General features: G+C 39.1%; 1 protein-coding gene and 2 non-coding genes across 3 annotated transcripts; all 3 read right to left on the bottom strand.

The window, feature by feature from the left end:
• Window positions 1-386: 386 nt before the first annotated feature.
• Hspa9 (heat shock protein family A (Hsp70) member 9) lies at window positions 387-18,118 on the bottom strand. Its single transcript, XM_003477402.5, has 17 exons — window positions 17,918-18,118; window positions 16,439-16,497; window positions 16,144-16,231; window positions 14,331-14,512; window positions 12,951-13,075; window positions 12,357-12,430; window positions 12,085-12,191; window positions 11,049-11,211; window positions 10,319-10,411; window positions 7,699-7,908; window positions 6,334-6,561; window positions 5,100-5,204; window positions 4,246-4,363; window positions 3,916-4,010; window positions 3,405-3,497; window positions 3,112-3,252; window positions 387-2,593 (listed from the first exon to the last, which is right to left on the bottom strand). The coding sequence occupies exons 1-17, from the start codon at window positions 17,993-17,995 to the stop codon at window positions 2,516-2,518; spliced, it is 2,037 nt and encodes a 678-aa protein (XP_003477450.1). The 5' UTR covers window positions 17,996-18,118; the 3' UTR covers window positions 387-2,515.
• Window positions 5,535-5,605, bottom strand: LOC111753799 (small nucleolar RNA SNORD63). Its single transcript, XR_002788582.1, has one exon. It is a non-coding gene; the product is annotated as a small nucleolar RNA SNORD63 (small nucleolar RNA).
• Window positions 7,073-7,145, bottom strand: LOC111753798 (small nucleolar RNA SNORD63). The gene has a single exon (XR_002788581.1). It is a non-coding gene; the product is annotated as a small nucleolar RNA SNORD63 (small nucleolar RNA).
• Window positions 18,119-21,000: the final 2,882 nt, after the last annotated feature.

Raw genomic sequence — 21,000 nt, forward strand, 5'->3', positions numbered from 1 at the left:
GCGGGAAGTATGGCCTGCAGTGGTGGCAATGCCTGTAATCCCAGCACTCAGGAGACTGAGGCAGGACTACTGCTGAGTTCAAAACCAGCCTGGACTACATTAGTGAATTCAAGGCCAGTCTGCACTACATAGTGAGACTTTGTCTCAAAACAAACAAACAAACAAACAAAAAAAACCGGTGGAAGTATTAATGCGAATGGTAATCTAGGTGGAAACATACTACATGTACTTTGCTAAAAATTTGTTGACTGGTGGCTTCTGTTTGCATACCTATAAGCTTACTGTTGTTTTGGAGCTAAAAAGATCAAGAGAAGTAGGTTGGTGTTAGAGGAAAATGTGATTACTTCTGGGATCTCATCAAACAACAAAAGGAGACTTTAAAGCAGTTGACTCTGCCCAAAAGGTATGGGTATTTTACTGGACAAGGGCTGAAGCAAAACACAAAGCAAGGTTAGGTTGGAATTCTGTGCTTGCTTCTTCTGAAGCACAGGGTTTACATCTTTCAGGTTTCAGCATCTCTAGGCAGTAGGATTTCTCAAGACCCATAATTGTTAGCTGATTCCTTATAGTGAAACTCACACTAAATAATGCCCTACTGACTATTAGCTTCATAGTAGGTAAGTGACATAGTGGATATTCACTTGTATCCACTGCACACCTTGGGCAGTTAGGGCTTCCTGCAGCTTTTATCCCTTTTTTCTAAAACAATTCAAAATGCTACTCAGAGGATGCTTGGGGTTCCTTGGATACTGAGAATAAACGTGGACTAATATATTCTGCTTCTCAATTGGGGTGCCCTGGGCAATCTTGGAGGATGTTTTTAGCAGCATACTGCTTGGAGCACAGTAGAAGAATTTAGTTGCAAAGATCCAACCAGAAATGCTAAGTATATTCTAACACAACACACACAAGACAATCCTTCATAATTAAGAATTATTGTTCAATTTTTCCATCAAATGTTCATGTGGCTAAAAATGAGCCTAGGTTTTATTTTTCACATAAATCCTGAGACATTTTCATATGGGCATTAATAAGCAGTGAATTTTCCAGGCATGTCATTACCATATGTGAACTACTTTCTTCATAGAGCATTAAGCTCAGTTCTTAGTTGCCCTTAAAAAGTAGGAATTGATTTCTAAATGCCATTATAAGACATTAAAAGATTTATCAGTCTAAGCCCATCTTCTCAAGTGTCCATGAAATATGAAGTCTACAGGGAGACTTGAGAAATAGTATTTCATGGGATATAATGATGTGGTCACCTTTCTAACTTAAGGCATCAACACTATTTGAGAAAACTGGGAGAAGGGAATAACTCTCCATAACAAATAGTTATGTACTACAAAAAACATGTTCTAATGAGAATAAAAATTTTTAAAGAAAAATTTAGGGCAAGCCAAGGAATCAAGGTTCTTGAGTCACTGAATTGTATTTTGGGACTACTAATTTTCCTTAACTGAAGTCAGTTCTGCTTTGTTTTTGTTGTAGCTGAAAACAGCATATAAATGGCAGCCTTGGTTTTCATTGTTAATAGAAAATCTTATAACCAGATTTCTTTCTTTTTTTTGAGACAGGGTCTCTCTGTGTAATCGAGGCTAGCCTTGCACAGCCATCTTCCTGCTTCAACTTCCCAAGTGCTAGGACTACAGACATGCACCACCACTTCCGGCCTCGGAACCAGATTTGCCTATAGTAGCACATTGTACTAGTCCTTCTAAATCTTAAAATTTGCATTTTTAGTCATTATTACTAAATTCCTCCCATCCTTGGGGAAATGTAAGAGGTATACATTTAATCCCTCAAACTAATTGCCTCACCCCTCATAAACAGAAGAGATTGAGGTCTTTTCATGTTTATTTAAAAAAAAAAAAAATCCAGAATGGATCAAAAACAATCAAGGTGCCAGACACAGGCCAACAGGTAGCTAAAAAAGTATGCCTTAAGAATATCAGGGACTTCATCAAGGCCTTGTTTTAAAAGCTATACCTAACAAACAGCTTAATTTTCTATTGACTTAGCTTCTTTTGCCCCGTCTATCTGGCATAGGTAGCTGGCTTGTCTGCAAGGCCTTAGTTGAAGGACCCCATGTAAATAAGTTCATTCTTTGTAGCAGTCTTCTGGGACAAGAAAGATCTTCATTCCCATATAGCCTCCCTTCCAAATTCATGGTTCATCTCTTTCATTAAATGTGAGATCATTTCACCCTTCAAAAATATGGCTCCTCCAGCATAAACCAATGCCAAGTCTTTATAATGATCAGTAATAAATTGTCCTATTCCCCTTTTACATGCAACTGAAAAATGACAGGCTAGGACCAGAACACTGTGAACTCTGCTATTAGAATTATCCATTAAATGATCATTCACTAATAGTCACTACATTTACATATTAAGGAAATTATATATAGAATACTGCAAAAACACAGTAAAGATTGTTTGCCCATTTCTGCTCAGGAAGTTCTGCTACTCCCAAGCTTCATACTATGTTGTCCTTTTGACTCCAAAATGTATTGCTATTATTGTTTCTCTTCCTTTTGATCTTCCTTTTGATCCCCAGTGCCAGAACTTCCAGAACCTTCTCTTTCAGATGCCATCTGTTAAAACATTTGAGAAGCACACACTTCAATATTAAGCAATGGTCTGCTCTCTGATTAACACCAAAAACATAGAAGCAATGTATACCTAATCCTGTGTCCTTTTTTATTTCACTCCTTGGCCCTACAGCATTGATGTTTCCTGGGATGGCTTCTCTCTCTCTCTCTTTTTTTTTTTTTTTGTCTTTTTGAGACAGGATCTCACTATGCAGTTCAGGCTGGCCTTGAGCTCACTTTGTAGCCCAGGCTGGTCTCAAATTTGCAGTGATCCTCCTGCCTCAGCCTCCGAGTGCTGGGATTACAGGCGTGAGCCACCATGCCCAGCTCAAGGGATGGCTTCTCTTTTGAACACACTTCCCATGCTCAAAGTAGTCAAGAAAGCATGATGGTATTTCTAACTCTTAATAATTTCTCAATTCCATATAATTATGGAAAGAGCAGGAGCCACTAGTGACATTAATTAGGAGCAGTTACAACAAAAAATCAAATTAGGACCAACCCACCCTTCAGCCCTGTACCTTTTTATATGCCATTTCAAAGAGCTTCAGTGATGCCTGTTGGAGAGAGGAGGCTGCCTGTCTGATGTTTTCTCCTGTTTCACTGTCTTTTCGAGCCAGGAGCTCCCTCATTTTGGAAATCTCTTCCTTTAGCTTGTTACACTTAAAACAAAACAAAAATTTCCATGTTTCCAATTCTATCTCATTACATGCAGCAATAATATTCAGAATGTTTTACAACCTGAATCCTTATGTCAAGATTCACATAAAAATGAATTTCAGTTTTCAATTTCCTGAGTTGAATTAAAACTCACCTCATCAGCAGGCAGTTGGTCCTTGAACTCTTCCATCTTTGTTTCAGTGTCATGAATTATTCCTTCAGCCATATTAACTGCTTCAACTCGTTCCTTAGAAAAATTAGAAGTTTAATATAAGTGACTGCAATTAATCAGTTTGCTGAATGTTCATGCTGAGCAAGACCATGAGCTATCTTTTGTACAAAGTAAAATTAGTGAAAGTGAGAAATCACTGGTTTGAGAAAGTATGGGAGAACTTTGAGATGTTGTCTGTAAACATGTGAAGACTAAACAAAAACATTTCATGCCAGGTGCTGTGTTGCACTGGAAGCTAGAGCAGAAAGATCATTTGAGCCCAGGACAGCCTCACCAACATGAATCAGTCTTGGCAAAGAAAAAAAGACATTCCACACATAAGCAAAAGGGCAAAAAAGGTAGATAGGAAGAAAATATGAAGAAAGTATCACATCCAAATTCCAACTTCATGTCCCAACTTTGCTAAGATTACAAAACTAAGAGGCAAAATTACCTTCTTTCGCCGGTCTTCCTCAGCATATTTCTCTGCATTTTTAACCATATTTTCAATATCATCTTTGCTTAAACCACCAGAAGACTGGATTACAACTGTAATAAAAAATGATTATCAACTGAGTTTCCTGTCTATTGAAACTTCAATCCAGATACTTTTTGTCTGTGTGGTTTTCTGAACCCTACACAAACATTACTTATAGAAAGCAAATCTGGTAACTGAAAAGAGGCAAAGAGAAACCTTCCCCTCAGAATGGACATACCAGAAAAATGATCTCTTTCCCAACAGGGGTCTTGCCTTAATCTTACAGTCTAATGAATGAAGACTTACTCTGCTGCTCACGTCCTGTACCCTTATCTTTAGCAGAAACATGTACAATCCCATTGGCATCAATGTCAAATGTAACTTCAATCTGAGGTACTCCACGAGGAGCTGGGGGGATGCCAACCTAAAATAAATAAGTGAACAAATATCCTCAGTATGCTCTTGTCAGAGAGGCCCAATGCTATTACTATCAAGTTGATGTGGTCAAGTAAACAAACCACTTGTTTCCTAGGGAGAATAAGTGGTATTTTCACATAATGTACAAAAACACAAGTTTATAAACTTACAAGTGAGGGTAGTAAATTCACTGCTCTCTGAAATCAACAGGGACTCTACAATGACCATGATGTCTGTAAGTCCCCAAAGACAGCGAAAGCACCCCACTATAGTTCTTTTTTGGAGAGGGTACTAGGAATCAAACTCAGGACCTTGCGCTTGCCAAGTAGACCCCTGCCCTGCTGAGCTACATCCCTGGCCTCCCCTACTACAGCTCTTAACAGCAACAGCCATCAAGCAGTGCTGATGAGAAGTACCAAAATCAGGGCTGGGGATTTAGCTCAGTGGCATATGTGCCTGCCTGGCAAGTGCAAAGCTGTAAGTTTGATTCCCCAGTACAAAACAAAACAAAACCTCAAATGATTAATCAGAAGAAGAAAAGAGTTAGCATTGTTCTAAGCATTTAGAAATTTTTTGAAATTCTTAAAGCAAGGCATAAGCAAGCTTACTAAAGTGAAGAATTCACCTGCATAATTTCCTTGGAGTAACATGGTACGTATAATATGTATACCAGCAATTTATAGGCACTGGAATACTGTCTAATGAAGAGCATGTGGAACAATATTAAAGTTCACAACACCTACCAAAGTAAACTGTCCAAGAAGCTTGTTGTCTCCAGCCATCTCTCTCTCACCCTGACACACTTTAATCTCCACTTGAGTCTGTCCATCAGCAGCAGTAGAAAATACCTGAAGAGAAAAAAAAACAAAAAACAAAAAACTTCCTGTGTTGGCAATCTGATTAAAACTGTTCTCCTTATAAAGAAGAACAAATCAGAAAAACATTCAGATTGTAACACTGGAAGGGTCCTAATATATGTTATGCTCAAAACAAAGGCTTATGTCTTTAAAGGGACTAGGAATAGGATTAGTATAGCAAATGCACAAAATAGCTGTTGTTTCAACAAAGCAAATGCTCTGTACAAAGGTGCAACATACGCACAAAAGGGACCAAGACAAGGAACCAAAATGTTGAAGCACAGTAATCTGGGAAAGCAAGGATCAGTGGCAGATGTATCTTGTGCTCAGTCACAGAAGTCATCACATAATTTTTTTTTCAGAATGATGTGTTGACAAATACATCATTGCACAAACACAACTGCAGCTAATATTCAAAAAAATGTCAAGACTAAAAAGGTCATTAAATTCCTAATCTAAGACCAAACCATGCCCAAACAGCCCTGCTTAGTATCTTAGCCCTATACAACCTCATGATGTCCCAGAAGATTGGCACAGTCCCATGGTTTCAGCCAAGACTGCAGTAAAACTGGTACCAAATAATGAGACTTTTTAGAAGCCAAGACTATTCATGTCTTCTCTAAAATCATCACTGCAGACATAAGAACTCTTCTAGGAACAACAAGAAAAGACAAGTTTCTCAACCAGCTGTAGTAGTACATGCCTGTAATCCCAGCACTGGAGAGACTGAGGTAGGAAGATTGCTTTGAGTTCAGGATCAGCCTGTGCTACATCTACATAGTGAGTTCAAGGCTAGCCTAAACTACACAGCAAGACCCTGTTTCCAAAAATCAAAAAATCTGACAAGATTCTCACCCACCAAGAGTCAACAAGTGTAGTCTACAAACATAAAGTAACTCTGTTTTTGAGAAAAGGTCTCACTATGTAGTTCAGGCTGACTTAGAATTCGAGGTTATCCTTCTGTCTTTCTTAGTCTCTTGTGTGCTAGGATTACAGCATGGGCCATAGCTGGTGGAAGTGACTTTTTAATGAGAGGCAGAAAGTGCCAACATGTCTGCAATCACACCTCTTGCAGACCCTAATACTTCTGTGATGAGCTTGGAAAGAATGGTACTCTTACCTGGCTCTTCTTGGTTGGAATAGTGGTATTCCTGTTAATAAGTTTGGTAAAGACACCTCCCAGAGTCTCAATACCCAGGGACAGAGGAGTGACATCCAGGAGCAGCACATCTGTGACATCACCAGCCAACACACCTCCCTGAATTGCAGCTCCAATGGCTACAGCTTCATCAGGATTGACAGCTTTACTTGGAGCTCGGCCAAAAAGATCCTGTACAGTCTGCTGAACCTGAGTATTAAGTAGAAAGAACTTGTTACCCAGCACTTAGGATCAAACTCACAACCGTGCACTTGCAAGGCAGGCACTTATGCTGCTGAGCTAAATCCCTAGCCCCACAGTCGAATTCTTACTGATCTAAAAACACATGCTCTAATCACTGCCTTTTTAAATTTGGAAAGCATTTGTTTCAGTTTTCTTACCTGTTTTTCCACACATTAAATTGTTTTAAATAGGAAGACTTACAAAGGCCTTTTAAATGAGGTAGCAGAAGTAATTCTGTACTACTGGGCTACCATAAAGTATTTTCTTCCATCCTATTTATTAGTGCTAACCTACTAGTTAGCATCCTGGATAATTTGTTAACATAATTTGTCCTCTTGATCCAGAGCCTTTTATCATGGGTTTATTCTGTACTCATTTTCCCAAATATTTTAATTGAACAACTAAAAATATTAAGGCAGCTCACTCAGGAACACGATAATTCTATTCAGGCTGCCAAGAACTGCATCTTCAATAAGTCTGTGCTCAGTCATTAAGTTTTCCACACTTCTGTACTTTGAGAATGATGTGTTGAATAAAATGCATCACTGCACAAATCTTTATTGAAGATAGGCAAAAAGAAATCACAGGAACTAGGCTGTGTTTGTACAGAGATTTTACATTATCTCTGACCTCATGCTTTGTTTCCATTCCTAAAATTTTACAACATTGAGTTCAGGATTCTTTCTGCTAATGCCTCTACAGAGGCTTATGTTTTTTGCTTTGCATCGGGATCGAACTCACAACCTCGCGCTTTTCAGGCAGGCACTTATGCCACTGAGCTAAATTCCTGGCTTCTGCTAATGCCTTTAAAGATACTGTGACCATCCTTAACCCTTTTTCTTATACCGTTTAACTAAAAAAATTAAAAACTAGTGAGAACAGAATCTCACCATCCTTTTAAGTCACTCTTGAAGAATGGGCCAAATATTTATCCACATAAGCTAACTTCCCTAAGAATACATTGTGTATTGGTTTTTTTTCCTCCCTGACAAGAATTCTGTCAAGAGCCAGGGATATAGCTCAGTGACATGGCATCTGCCTGGCAAGCATGAATCTGGGAGTTTGATTCCTGGTACACACAAAAAAAACCTGTCAAGTCCTTACCTTGGGCATCCTCGTCATGCCACCAACAAGAATCACTTCCCCTATGTCACTCTTGCTGACTTCTGCATCCTGCATAGCTTTCTGGCATGGAGCAATAGTCCTCTTGATTAGATCAGTGACAATTCCCTCAAACTGAGCACGGGTCAGCTTCATATTCAAATGTTTGGGCCCAGAAGCATCCATTGTAAGATATGGCAAGTTGATGTCAGTCTGCAAAAGAAATATTTGAATGCATGTGAGTGGAGAGACCAACAACAGTTAAGCCGGGTGTGGTGGCATATGCCTGTAAGCCCTGCACTTGAGAAGCTGAGGCAGGAGGACCGTTGTGAGTTCAAGACAGCCTGAACTGCATAGTGGACTTTGTGTCCAAGACAAAAACAAAAACAACCCACCAAACAACAAAAACAGTGGTTATAAAGTCAACAGACATTAACCACTTATCAGTTCAATGATTTCAATACAGGATGACCATAACCTGCATTTTCAAATTTTTATAAAATAATAGAACAGGAAATATACAAGTGACAATTTTATGAATACAAAAATGACTGACTGAGGGGCTGGGGATTTAGCTCAGCAACATAAGAGCCTGCCTTGCAAGCAGGCAGTTGTGAGTTCAATTCCCGGGACCAATAAAAAGGAAAAAGACCAAAAAAAACCCCCAAAAAACAAACAAACAAACCACCCCCCCCACACACATACATACATACATACAAAAAATTGACTGACTGAAATGACACCTAAGTAATGCTTGATAGTGAGTATGTAAACAGGTGTTGCCTAAGTGATGCTGGCAGATTATCTTATTTTATTTTTTTATTTAAAAAAATTTTTTGTACTGGGGATTGAACTCACGACAGCACATTTGCAAACTTGGCGCTTATGCTGCTGAGCTAAATCCCAAACCCTGGGAGTAGAGTATTAAAGGGTTAATAATAATGGAGTAGAAAAGAGTGGGGAAGATCCTTATTCAGGAACTATTTTAGTATTAATACTAAGAATTTCACTACCGTTTTCTTTCACCAAGTTCAAAAAATACCCCATGTACATGAAGAAAATATTTTAAAATATGCTCTCAATCAAAAATTCATTAACAGTTCTAGGCTTTATCTGTTCCAGGAATTTAACAGACTTAAGAAAGCTACAGAAGTACTGTCTGTGCTTATTAGATGTGCAGAAACTAGTATTACTATTATATCTACAGAAAGTTATTGGCTCCACCATGCAACATTTGGCATTTAATAAATACCAAATCCTGATATGACGTTGGGATCTGGTAATGTGTGACTTGAGAATATTAGACAATTCCCAAAGTATCCTTGTTACATTCTTTTTTTTTAATCAGCAACAGGGATTGAACTCAGGACTTCACACTTGCAACGCAGGCACTTATGCCACTGAGCTAAATCCCCACCCAGTATCCTTGTTGTAAAAAATACCTGTCAGATTCCCTGTGATTATAAACCTAATTCTTTTTATCAGTTGTTACACCAATAGTAATTTATATTTTTGCTGTATACCTCCCTAAAAAATTATTAATCTAGCAATCAAAATTCCAACAGGGAAGGTACAAACACTACTTATTTTGTAGCTAAGAAAACACAGATGTTGAACAGTTCCTAAGACCACACAGATCAGCTGGGTGTGGTGGCACATGCCTAGAATCCTAGTACTCAAGAGGCTGAGGCTGGAGGATCATTGTAAGTTCAAGATCGGCCTGGGCTACAAAGTGAACACATGGCCAGCCTGAACTTGAACTGCGTAAAGAAACCCTGTATCAAAAAGACCAAAAAAAAAAAAAACCCCAAAACCAAAAACCCAGCAAACAACACAGATCATTAAGTGCTGAAATAAGGAACCCTAGTGATCTGCCTGCAGAAGTATCTGTTTCTCAGTGCTAAGAATTGAAACTGGGATTTCACGCATACTACCGATGAGCTACCTACCTCCAGCCCCTGAGAAATAACATACTTAACCCCTATTCTGTATCTCTTCTGGTTTGACAAGTATTAAATGTTCACCTTCCCAAACCTCATGTTTCAAACTGGTGACTGAAATTATTAAATGAACAGCCATGTCAAGAGATTCACAAAGAAGTATATTCAATTAAGCGAAGGTAAGTATTCTAAGCTAGTAATTCCAATTCTATGCATTTCCTAGACTTGTTTGGTACACAGGATTGCACTCAGGGCCTTGTACATGCTAAGTAAACTTTCTGCCTCTGAGCTGTATCTCTAGCCCTCGACTAAGTTTTTAAATCAGCACTTTAGGGTAGGGGTATATAGTTCAACATGAAGCCCAAGTTGATCCCCAGCACCTCGACTAAGTATTTTTTTTGAGTGCTGGAAATCAATCTAAGGGCCTTGCACATATTGGTTTATACACTATTACTATTACTACTGTTTATACACGCAAGCCTGTCATTCAAATCTCACCATCTGACTCTAGTATCAAAACCTCTGATTTTGGTGTTTGAAAATGAACTGATAACTACATCACTCTAACTCTCATGGCACAGGTTCTTACTAAACAAGAAAATTAAAAGGAATAGGCCATTCAAATAAACTCAGGCTAAAAATAAAATACTCATCAAGGCTGCTGGGAGTTTTCAACATCTCACCTGCACAGATGAAGAGAGTTCACATTTGGCCTTCTCAGCTGCTTCCCGCACCCTTTGAAGTGCCATGTTGTCTTTGGTCAAATCAACCCCTGTCTACAAAGTAAAGAGACAATACCGGTGATCAGCCAGGTGATGAGTACTACTTAAACTGCAGTAACAAGGCAGAATACAAAATAGAGCTACACTTTCATAAGCAATTATCAGCTACACTGTATTACTCTTGAAAGTCTATAGGGGCCAAAAAGGGGAAAAAAAAAAAAAAGAAAAGGAAGAAAAAAAAAATGTATAGGGGAGCCAGGGGTGTACTTGGGAGGCTGAGAAAGGAGGACTGATGTGAATTTGAGGCTAGCCTACACTACACAGTTGAGTTCAAAGCCAGCCAGAATAGAGTGATACCCTGTCTCAAAACTATTTCATAACCTATTTTAAAAACATATTTATCTGCTTGGAGTCAGACAACTGAACTGACAGCTCTTTCCAGTTGTAAAGTTCTAATTAAAAGTGAGAAGAATTCCTAAAATTGCCTTTCCAATATTGTACACTGAGTGCCATATATTTCAAATGTTTATTCCCAATCTAAAGCTACCAAAACCAACGCAGTTCACTCATCAACCTATAATTCAATTTATTTTACTTTCAATTAAGAACAAAGTTTTGAAACCAAACAATGATCTGAACAAAAATCATCAACATCCCAATTCCTACACATTTAACCACAATGATTACTAACCTCTCTCTTGAACTCCTTCACAATGTGTCGTAACAAGGCTTGGTCAAAGTCTTCACCACCTAAGAAGGTGTCTCCATTGGTAGATTTCACTTCAAATACTCCTTTCTGAATTTCCAGGATAGAAATATCAAAAGTTCCACCACCTAAATCATATACAGCAATGCTAAAAGCAAAAATAAATAAATAAATACATACACACATACATAAAGCACCTTACGCATATATAAAGCACCTTAGTGAAAACCCATCACAAGGGGATGAATTTCAATAACCAAAAGAGTACTTACCAATTTTTCAAAGGTTCAATTAAAAAATCTGTACCTGCTTAAGTGATGTATTTGTTAATAAATAGCCCTAACAGGTAACACACGTATGTACACAGACCTGAAATTAATTTGGTTCTTAAAACTGACAACATTCAACTATGTTTTGAAGGAATATTTGCCAATATGTGTAGCAACAGAACCAACGTCTCAAAGTACATGATGGGATGATCTTAAATGTAGTCTTTTTTGAGGGGGGGCCGTGGGGCACAGCAACAGCAGTATTGGGGATTGAATCCAGGGCCTTTACACTGACATCCCCAGTTCTTTTCTACTTCAAGACAGAATTAAAATACTATATATATATACATATATATACACACATACATCTATATGAACAATATAAAACAGGGTGTCACTAAACAGGCTCAACTTGCAATTCATCTGCTTTATCCTTCCAGACTGCTGGTTTACTACAAGCATGACTGAAAATGTCCTGAAGAAGGTAAAGAACATGTATTTTTATTTAGTGTCTAGAACTTTTGGAAGGGCAGGGGTGAGGTGATGGAACCAGGAACTGAACTCAGGACCTTGCACTTGCCAGGCAGGTGCTGTGCTATATCCTTGGTCCTAGAACATATATTTATAATATGAGTAGAAAGCCCAATCAGTACCATATAAAAATGACTCAGAATAAATCTCTGGAAAAAAAATCTCAGAGTTGCATGAACTTATTTTGACACATTCATTTAGAACTTTCTGTACAAACTTACATTTTGTCTTCAGATTTATCCAGACCATAGGCCAGAGCAGCAGCTGTTGGTTCATTAATCACCCGAAGCACATTCAGTCCAGATATCTGGCCAGCATCCTTAGTAGCCTAGAGCAAAGACAAAAGCATTTTCACCTTTATGTCTCAGGTACCCTCCCCCCATACTGGGAATTGAACTCAGAACCTCAAGCTTGCCAGGCAAGCGCTGTGCTGTTGAGCTACATCCCTGGTATACCACCATTTCTTATTTTCTAAGGAAGATAATGACCTCACCTGTCTCTGTGAGTCATTGAAATAAGCAGGGACTGTGATCACAGCATTTTTTGCAGTATGTCCCAAGTAATTTTCTGGAAAAGAATCAAGAATGCAATTCAATTACAGTATTATACTAGATAAAATAGGAAACATACAACTTGGGTATCCTCTTAAAAGTGTCATAGAAATAACCATTAGTTTCTTAGCAAGTAACACATAGAAACCTTATAGAAAAACATTCTAACTAAAGACACTTTTTCAAAAGTCAGTATCTCACCTTCTAACATTTTGGTGAAGATTCACAACAACCTTTAGACTACAGCCACTAGTTTAATGGAAGTTCTAAGTTTTGCTTAATATGGATAAAGGTTTAATGTGCAGGCGTCTGCCTTTCAATATAGAACATTACCCCATATTGCAAAAAATAAACAAGCCACGCACCATTAAGAAAATCTGAAGTTATGCAATCTGCATGTTAAATATGAAAACTAACAAACTTCTTATTCCTAGAGTAACTGTAAGAAAGATAGCACAACCTCATCTACAGAAGAGCAGGGTATGGAGCTAGTAGCATGAAAGGAAATTGTCCAGAATTGAACTAAATCCACTCACCTGCAGTCTCTTTCATCTTCATCAACACAAATGCTCCAATCTGACTTGGAGAATAGAGTTTTCCATGAGCCTCAACCCAGGCATCACCATTGGAGGCACGGACAATTTTAAAAGGAACATTTTTACTGAAAGACAAAAATTATGAGAAAACTGGCCAATGCAAACTACTGTAACAAACTTATCATACATCATGAATGGCTATTCTCCACCCTACAGAGACACTGCCAAGAGAATCACAAATGTGTAAAAACATCATCCTACTGAATTCTAAGTATTATTTCCCACCAATTTTGCAGCTACTTTGCAAGCAGCCTTGCAGGTTCCTTTAAGAATGAAAACTACCATATAACTCAGCATTTATCTCTGAAGGAGAGAAATGAAAATACCTTCACACAAAAATCCATATATGAATGGATATAGCAACATAATGTCCATCAACTGACAAATGAACAAAAAAAATGTATTTATCTGTGCAGAATACTATTTGGCCAGAAAAAGAAATGAAGTACTAACACACATTACAAGATAAACCTTGAACTATTAAGTTACCTAGAAAAAGCCTGTCCCCATGATTCATGTATATAGAATTCATATTATATTTATAACAAAGCAGTTTGTAAAAGGAAGTAAAAAAAAAAAAAAAAAAAAAAAAAAAAAAGGAAAATAACTCAACAGGAAAAAAATCTACCTGTGCTTGCTGTGCTTATATATTTCTTGTGGTGCTGGGGATTGAACCCAGGGCCTTGCATGTGTAGGCGAGTGCTCTACTGCTCAGCTGCAATCACCAGCCCTATTTCCAGTGTTTTAGAACATGAAACAAAGGAAAACCAAGTATTCTTTGTGTGTGTGTGTGTCCTGGGAATTAAACCCCGGACATTAAGCTTGCCAGGCAGGTGCTGTGCCACTGAGCTATATATATATATATATCTCAGGAAAATTAAGTATTCTTTTCTCTGTGTGTTATATACCTATGTATGATGGAAGTTTGCTATTATTTGTCTTACTCATGCAGCACTTCGAAGTCCAGAAATGCTTCACAAGCCTTATACATCATATCAACATATAGCAAAGACCTAATATATGAAAACAAAACGAGCCTTTAGGGAGATTTTTTTGGAGAAGTCTCACTATGTAGATCGTGGCTGGCCTATTACTTTCCTGCTTCAACCTCCCAAGTGCTGGGATTATAGGCACAAACCACCATGCACAGTTTTTTTCTTTTCCTTTAAATTAAAAGGAGTTACTCTTCTGGCAGGAGGATGGGTCCCCCCCAGGGTCAATACATAAAATGACTAAACCAAGACCCGGTTAAAAGTGCTTTAAAAAAAAAAAAAAAAGCTCTGGATGACCCTTATAAAGAACTTTCTGCTATTGACTCACATGTCTTTCTGTACTTCAGGGTCATCGTAACGTCGGCCAATGAGGCGCTTGGTGGCGTAGAAAGTATTGTTAGGGTTGGTGACAGCCTGTCGCTTTGCTGGCATGCCAACAAGTCGTTCCCCATCTGCTGTAAAGGCAACAACAGAAGGGGTGGTTCTGGCACCTTCAGCATTCTCCAGTACCTAAAATTCCCAATATAAGACAAAGAGTAAGATCCTAATCAGTGGCATCTTTTTAGCAGCTGTTTAAACAGAATCCAAATAACAAAATAAATGCTTCAGAAGAGCAATAATTAGCATGCTTTACTACAGCGAATGTTCACTGTTAATACTTACTATTGATATATTTAATGTATCTTAGTATTTTTAGTCTTTATTGTTACAGTCCAGCCCTAGCTCTTATGTTGAAACAATTCACAGTAACAAAACATTGTGACTAAAACTATTGATCAGGTTTTTCAACTCAGTGTTGGAAAAAGTATTTCCTTCCACATGGAGATTAAAATTTAAAATTAGTGGTGTCTACAAATTTCAGGCTTACTGAAAAAATGACAGAAAGCATAAAATAGAGCTAAAGGAGGGATTTTCTTGTTAATATCAAATACATGAGAAAACAGTCTTGGACACAGTTCAAGTCATTGTAGAGGGAAGCATCAGGGAAGGGAAGGCACAGATGTTCATGAATGGAAGAAGCAAGATTCTAGAACCCCAGGTGCTCTCAATCTTGCTAAAAACCCAGAGGGAATAAAGGTTTCACGTAGAGTAAGAAGGCTTCAGAATAAGTCTTTACCCAGAAAGAACTCTTAGATGTGGACTTCTGTTTGCTTCTGAACTGAACTTCTCATCTGGTTCAGGTGACTTATAAAAAACTACAAGACTCTGATTATACTCCAAGACATTCCAAGTCCTTGTAAAAGTCTCACCTCTATCCCAGGAGAACAAACTTAAGTCATACTATGGGATATCAAATCCATTCAATTATAGTGGTACCTTGGTCCACAAACTTAATTCCACAATGCTGGTTGCAAACTGAATTGGACAAGAAACAAATCAAATTTCTCATCAAGATCAACATTGAACCTAACCATTAAATTTGACTATTTCTCGGGGCTGAGGGTTTAGCTCAGCGGCATAAGCGCCTGCCTTGCAAGCAGGCAGTCGTGAGTTCGATCCCCGGTACCGATAAAAAGGAAAAAGACAAAAAAAAAAAAAAAAAAAAAAAAAAATTGACTATTTCTCATCCAATTCAGTTCATGACCAGAACCTTATAATTGTTTGTGAACCCAAGGTTACCACTATCATCAACAGTTTCACTTCACAAGTCCCAAGAAACCAAAACCAGGACAGGCATGGTGACGCATGCCTATACAGTACTGTGAATTCCAGCATTCTGGGAGGCAGAGGCAGGAGAAAAGCATTTCCCTTCTTTGCATGCTCTTGGGGTCTAAACTCAAGGTCTCCACTCTGAGCTATATCCCCAGGCCTTTCTTTTTTTTAATTTTTATCGGTACCAGGGATCGAACTCACAACCGCCTGCTTGCAAGGCAGGTGCTTCTGCCGCTGAGCTAAAATAAATCCCCAGCCCCCCCCCAGGGCTTTCTTGAGATATGGTCTTTTTAAATCACTTTGTTGCCCAGGCTGGGCTCAAACTTATGCCTCACACTCCCAGCAGATGTATACAATCACACTCAGATCAAGAGCAGTTATTAAAATGAAAATCAGACCTTAGAACCTCTTAACTAAGTTCAAATGCATATAATTCAGGTTGGGTATGAGGTCTGCCTAAGTGATTCAACGCTTCCAATCATACTTACCTTTGCTTGTTTACCCTCCATTACTGCTACACAGGAGTTAGTAGTACCCAAATCAATACCAACAACTGCACCCTTGATTGCCTCTGACCTGTAAGACATTTAAAATAATGCCATGGTTAAACGCTTTAATAGTGGTCTCCAGAAGGATAGAAGGCAATACATAAAATACTTGATATAGGGCATGTCAGTGGTAACATTACCTCATTATAATGGAATAGTTGTTAATCGTGTATGTAAAAACCACTACTTTGGAGTTTAGTAGGTATTCTGTCAAAGAAAATGAAGTTATACTTACGCATAACCTCTTCTAGAAACAAATCTAAATGCCTCATGGCTAAGGCCATTCCAGCCATCCTAAAAAAAGAAAAAAAAAAATTGCATTAGCCATCAATTACATTTGGGTCTGCCCCAATTTTTCTTAAGAAAACATGAAAATCTGAGTTTTGCTGCGCTGAGTAGCTCTGCTACCCAGCGGTCAATGAAAAACAGGAACTGAAAAAGCAAATGTTTTTCAAATGAACCAAAATTAAGTAAGTACTGAGTATATAAAATTCTCTTACATCACAACAGTATTTTTTAACCTTGACATTACTAATCTTGAGCCAGTTTTTGGAGTCTTGCCATGTTGCTTAGGCTGACAGCAAGCTTGTGATCTTTCTGCCTCAGTGTTCCAAGTAGCAGGGACTACAGGCACGCTTCCCTCCATGAAGATTTGAGGCAAGTATTTTGTGAAAGGCTATTCCGTGAGTTGTAAAATGCTTAGAAACAATCCTTCACTCTACACAACTAGAAGCCTATAGGCATCCCTTCTCAAGCTGTGACCAACTAGAGCTGCAAGACATTCCCCGGGGAGAAAAGTGTCCCCAGTGAAAATTGCAGGGTACTCCTCAACAGCAGTCCATAGGTTAACCTCAGTATATAAATACTTTCTCTGACTTTATGATGGAATTAAAGTAGTTACTAGCTTGGTTTGGTGGTGCAAGCCCATAATCTCAGTACTCTGGAGGCTGAGGCAGGAGAATCACCAAAGAGTTCGAGTCCATCCTGAACTACACGGTGAGTCACTGACTACAAAAATGAAAATAGTTGTTAACTTTGGGTACTTAGAAAAAAGTCTTAGTGGCTTTCTGCAAGTATAAAAGACCTTTTTAAAAAAAAAAAAAAAAAAAAAAAAAACCCAGGCCACTTTCAAGCCTTCAGTAAGATCCACATGAGTAGACAGTTTACATTCTCATTCTCCAAAGATGTTACCTTTACTTTAGATAAACGTCGCCACTCCACGATCTTTATTCTTCTTTAAACATACAAGAAACAATCTTACACCTAGGATTTTCAGATGTCCCTAATCACGAATATCTTAGTGGGAATTAGATTTTCGGCTTGTTAGGATGTTTCCTTCCTTTATCTCATCACAGTAACGGCATCCTTAAACTCTATGTTGATGAGAAAAGGAATCACTTTTAAGCTCAGGTAAAAAGGAAACCTAAAACAGTGACTTCCAATACACTGCATCGCTCTCCCCGTGGCCCAGTCGATCTAACCAGACACAGAACGGGCCGTCATTGCTGCTCCCTCTTAATTCGTTAACACTCCAAACCTCGAAGTGTGTGACTCAGCAGGTCCCAAGGCACAACCCTAAACAAGGCCTTCCGCTGGCAGCGCTAACCGCCATTCTCACCTTCCGATTTCTCCAGAGTCTGACCCTGAAGGAGCGGCCTGCCTCACTCAGGTCGGAGGCAGCAAAGCCCTTCAAGAAAGTCTGGCATTTCCTTACCTGATGGCGGGAGATCGTGCCTCGGGAAGCTGCAGCGCCTACGAGACGGGCTGCTGCGGCTCGGCTGGCGCTTATCATGGCGGCTAGACGAAGGAAATCAGGAGAAAGCGACACTCGTTTAGGGGGCCGTAAGCTGTTCGACGCTGTGGAGGTAACGATTCTGGAAACCTCTAACCACGTGGGGTGGAGGGGCGGGTACTCATCACTGCCGCCCAGAGGCCCGCTCTTCCGCTGAGGAGCCACCCGCGCGCCTGAGCAGAGACTACTTGACTGCAGCTCTCAAAAACACAGAGTGCGGATAATTTACTTTTCAAATGATTATTGAAAAAGCCTTGGTCTCTCATTCTATTCGTGGAGGCTGTGGGATCTGTGAGACGCGAAGAGGGGAACAGAAGTAAATTCAGGCAATACATAAGATAGGCCCGGTCCTTCGCAGCGGAAAGACTCAAGGTCACACGGGATAAACTGCGAATAGATTACAGTCTCCTTGCGTCAGTTGCGCGGGAGGAGGAGCCTATTGCGTTTGCGCAGATGGCACCTGACCAAAGTCCTGTGTCTAGCGTGCTCCGGGAGGAGCGGAAAACAGTGTTAAGAGACTACAACCTTCATTGGGTGTCCCGAAGCCCACGCGAATTTGGCTGGTCGTAGCTGGGGGCGAGCCATGGCGCCTCCTTACAACGCGCATGGACGTTTTCCGTGCTTCCGGCCTGCATAGAGGGCGCCATTTTGTTTGGGTCTGTTTTTTGCCGATGTCGAATCTAATGCTCATGCTAACGTTTGTTTATAATTTGAAGTATACTTGGATATGGAGACCGTAGAAATTTTGTCTTTTTTTTTTTCTTTCTTCCTTTTGTTCGTTCTTTTCGACAATTTTATGCAGCGTTTTACCAAAGGAGTTTCGGGTTTCCAGTCTTTAAAGCAGCGTCTTCACATACAGCTTTGAGTAGTTTTCGGGGTAACATTGGTCATAGATTACAGAGATTCTAAGAATTGAAACAACAGCCTCCATTCTCTTACATAAATATCAGCTATGGTTATCATCATTAGTCTGCTTGATATTTCCTCCCCAATTCCCTCAGGCCATCAAAATACAGGCTCATGACCCACTTCTAGAGATTTACCCTGATGCAAGAGCCCATAGAAATGACAAATACTATTACACGTTGGAACAAAATGGAAACATTACAGGTTTATTTTGTACGTGATAAGGGAGGAGGGCAGGGGAAAATAATTGAAGTAACTGCATTCTAGTTTTGCTCTGAAGAGTTGTGTTTGGAGGGAACAAAGGCGTGCTTTTTTTTTTTTTTCCTTGTTTCGTACACTGAAAAGCCACAGTATTAAAAGGATGCTGGAATCAAATGGTGTTACCTAAAGACCCTTTAGATTTAGTGTTCGAGACTCAGCCTGTGTCCCCTGCACACCGCAGGCTGAGGTAGGCGGATCCCAAATTTAAATCCAACCTAAAAGACTACCTAGAGAAACCCTGTAACAGCAAGTGACAGTTTCTTGGTAGTTTCTCCACATTCTTTGTAAATGCTCTCCTTGGCCACAAGGGGGATATGGTAGCTAAAGCATGAACCTGCAAAAGGTTTTTGCCAGTGAAAGACAAGCTTCTGGACTGCCTTGCAAATTAACATGGCTTACAGCCTGAAGGCTAGAAGAAATGAATCTGATTTTAAGAAAAAAGGGTTTAAATGAGACAGTGAGATCCACAGTTAAGTGGTATAGTTGTTCACTATGCCACAGAGTATTTCATTTCTCTGTTGGTATCTCAGTGTCACACTGGGAAATGAAAGGAGCTGGTGCATAATTTGTATGAGGGTAAATGTTTATCAGACTGAAGGGGTCCAATATCTAGGCATGCTATATTTTTAATGGTATCCTGGGTTTGTGGGTGTAGCTCAGTGGTACAGTGTGTTTAGTGCACACAAGGCCTTGGGTTTGGTCCCTCCCAAGATACTGTTCTAATATGATTATTTTAACATTTGAAGACAGGTAACCCTTTCAACTTTCAAGTATTTATTGGCCAATCATTAAAAGAAATTTTCATTAGAATAATCCCTAGTTGGGCGTGATGACACACTCCTGTAATCCCAGCATTTGGGAAACTGAGGCAAGAGGATTGTTGTGAGTTCAAGGCCAGCCTGGGCCAGGTAAGTGAGTTCAAGGATAGTTTGCACTACATAGCAAGACCTTGTCTCAAAAAAAGTAACTGCTAAGTGGCTCAAATGTCTTAAATGTTTTGTGTATATTATGTAATAGTCTCAAATACTGAATTTTTTTTTTGTCTTTTTCGTTTTTTATCAGTACCAGGGAATTGAACTCAGACCGCCTGCTTGCAAGGCAGGTGCTTATGCCGCTGAGCTAAATCCCCAGCCCCTAAATACTGAATTTTTTAGATATGAAGACTGAGGCTTACAGAAGTTAAATCTGTTGCCTGATGTTACTTAGCAATTTAATAAGGCCAGAATTTGAAGTCATCCTATATGACTCCAGAGCATACACTATTAATCACTAGATTCTACTTCTGCATATCTAAGCAGGATCATCTTTTCCCTCTGTGATCATAAATGTAGATGATGAGTTTATAATACTAGGCTAATCCATTAGTAACAGCAGTTATTTTAGGCAGCAGAATAAAAAATATTTAAAACTGTTTATATGTAGTTTAGGTTCCATGAAAACTATAGGGAAAATCCTGGGCTGAGGGTGTACCTCAGTGGTCAAGTACCTGCCTGGCAAAAAGAAGGCCCTGGGTTCAATTTCCAGCATTGCAAAACAACAACAGTAACAACAAAAATATTGGGGGAGAATTTAGTCTGTAATGTAACTCATAATTAAATTTATGGGCTTTTAAAAAATTTATATTTTTTTCAAATTTATATTTTAAAAGCAAAGTTTTAAAAAAAAACCCTGGTGACTCAGAAGATGTTTGATTCAATCTCTCTGAAGATGAATATCGTGCTGTGGCACCTTCCATTTTCAGGGAATAAAAATGTAGCATACTGCAGGGATTTGTCACTTTTGTTCGCCTTGGAATTTTTCATGTTCCTGCAGCAGATTTCAGGAGCAATTCCCACTTT

The sequence above is a fragment of the Cavia porcellus genome, unplaced genomic scaffold (assembly GCF_034190915.1).
Source record: "Cavia porcellus strain 051 isolate PalLab524CR breed Dunkin Hartley unplaced genomic scaffold, mCavPor4.1 scaffold_21, whole genome shotgun sequence".
Lineage (NCBI taxonomy): Eukaryota > Metazoa > Chordata > Mammalia > Rodentia > Caviidae > Cavia > Cavia porcellus.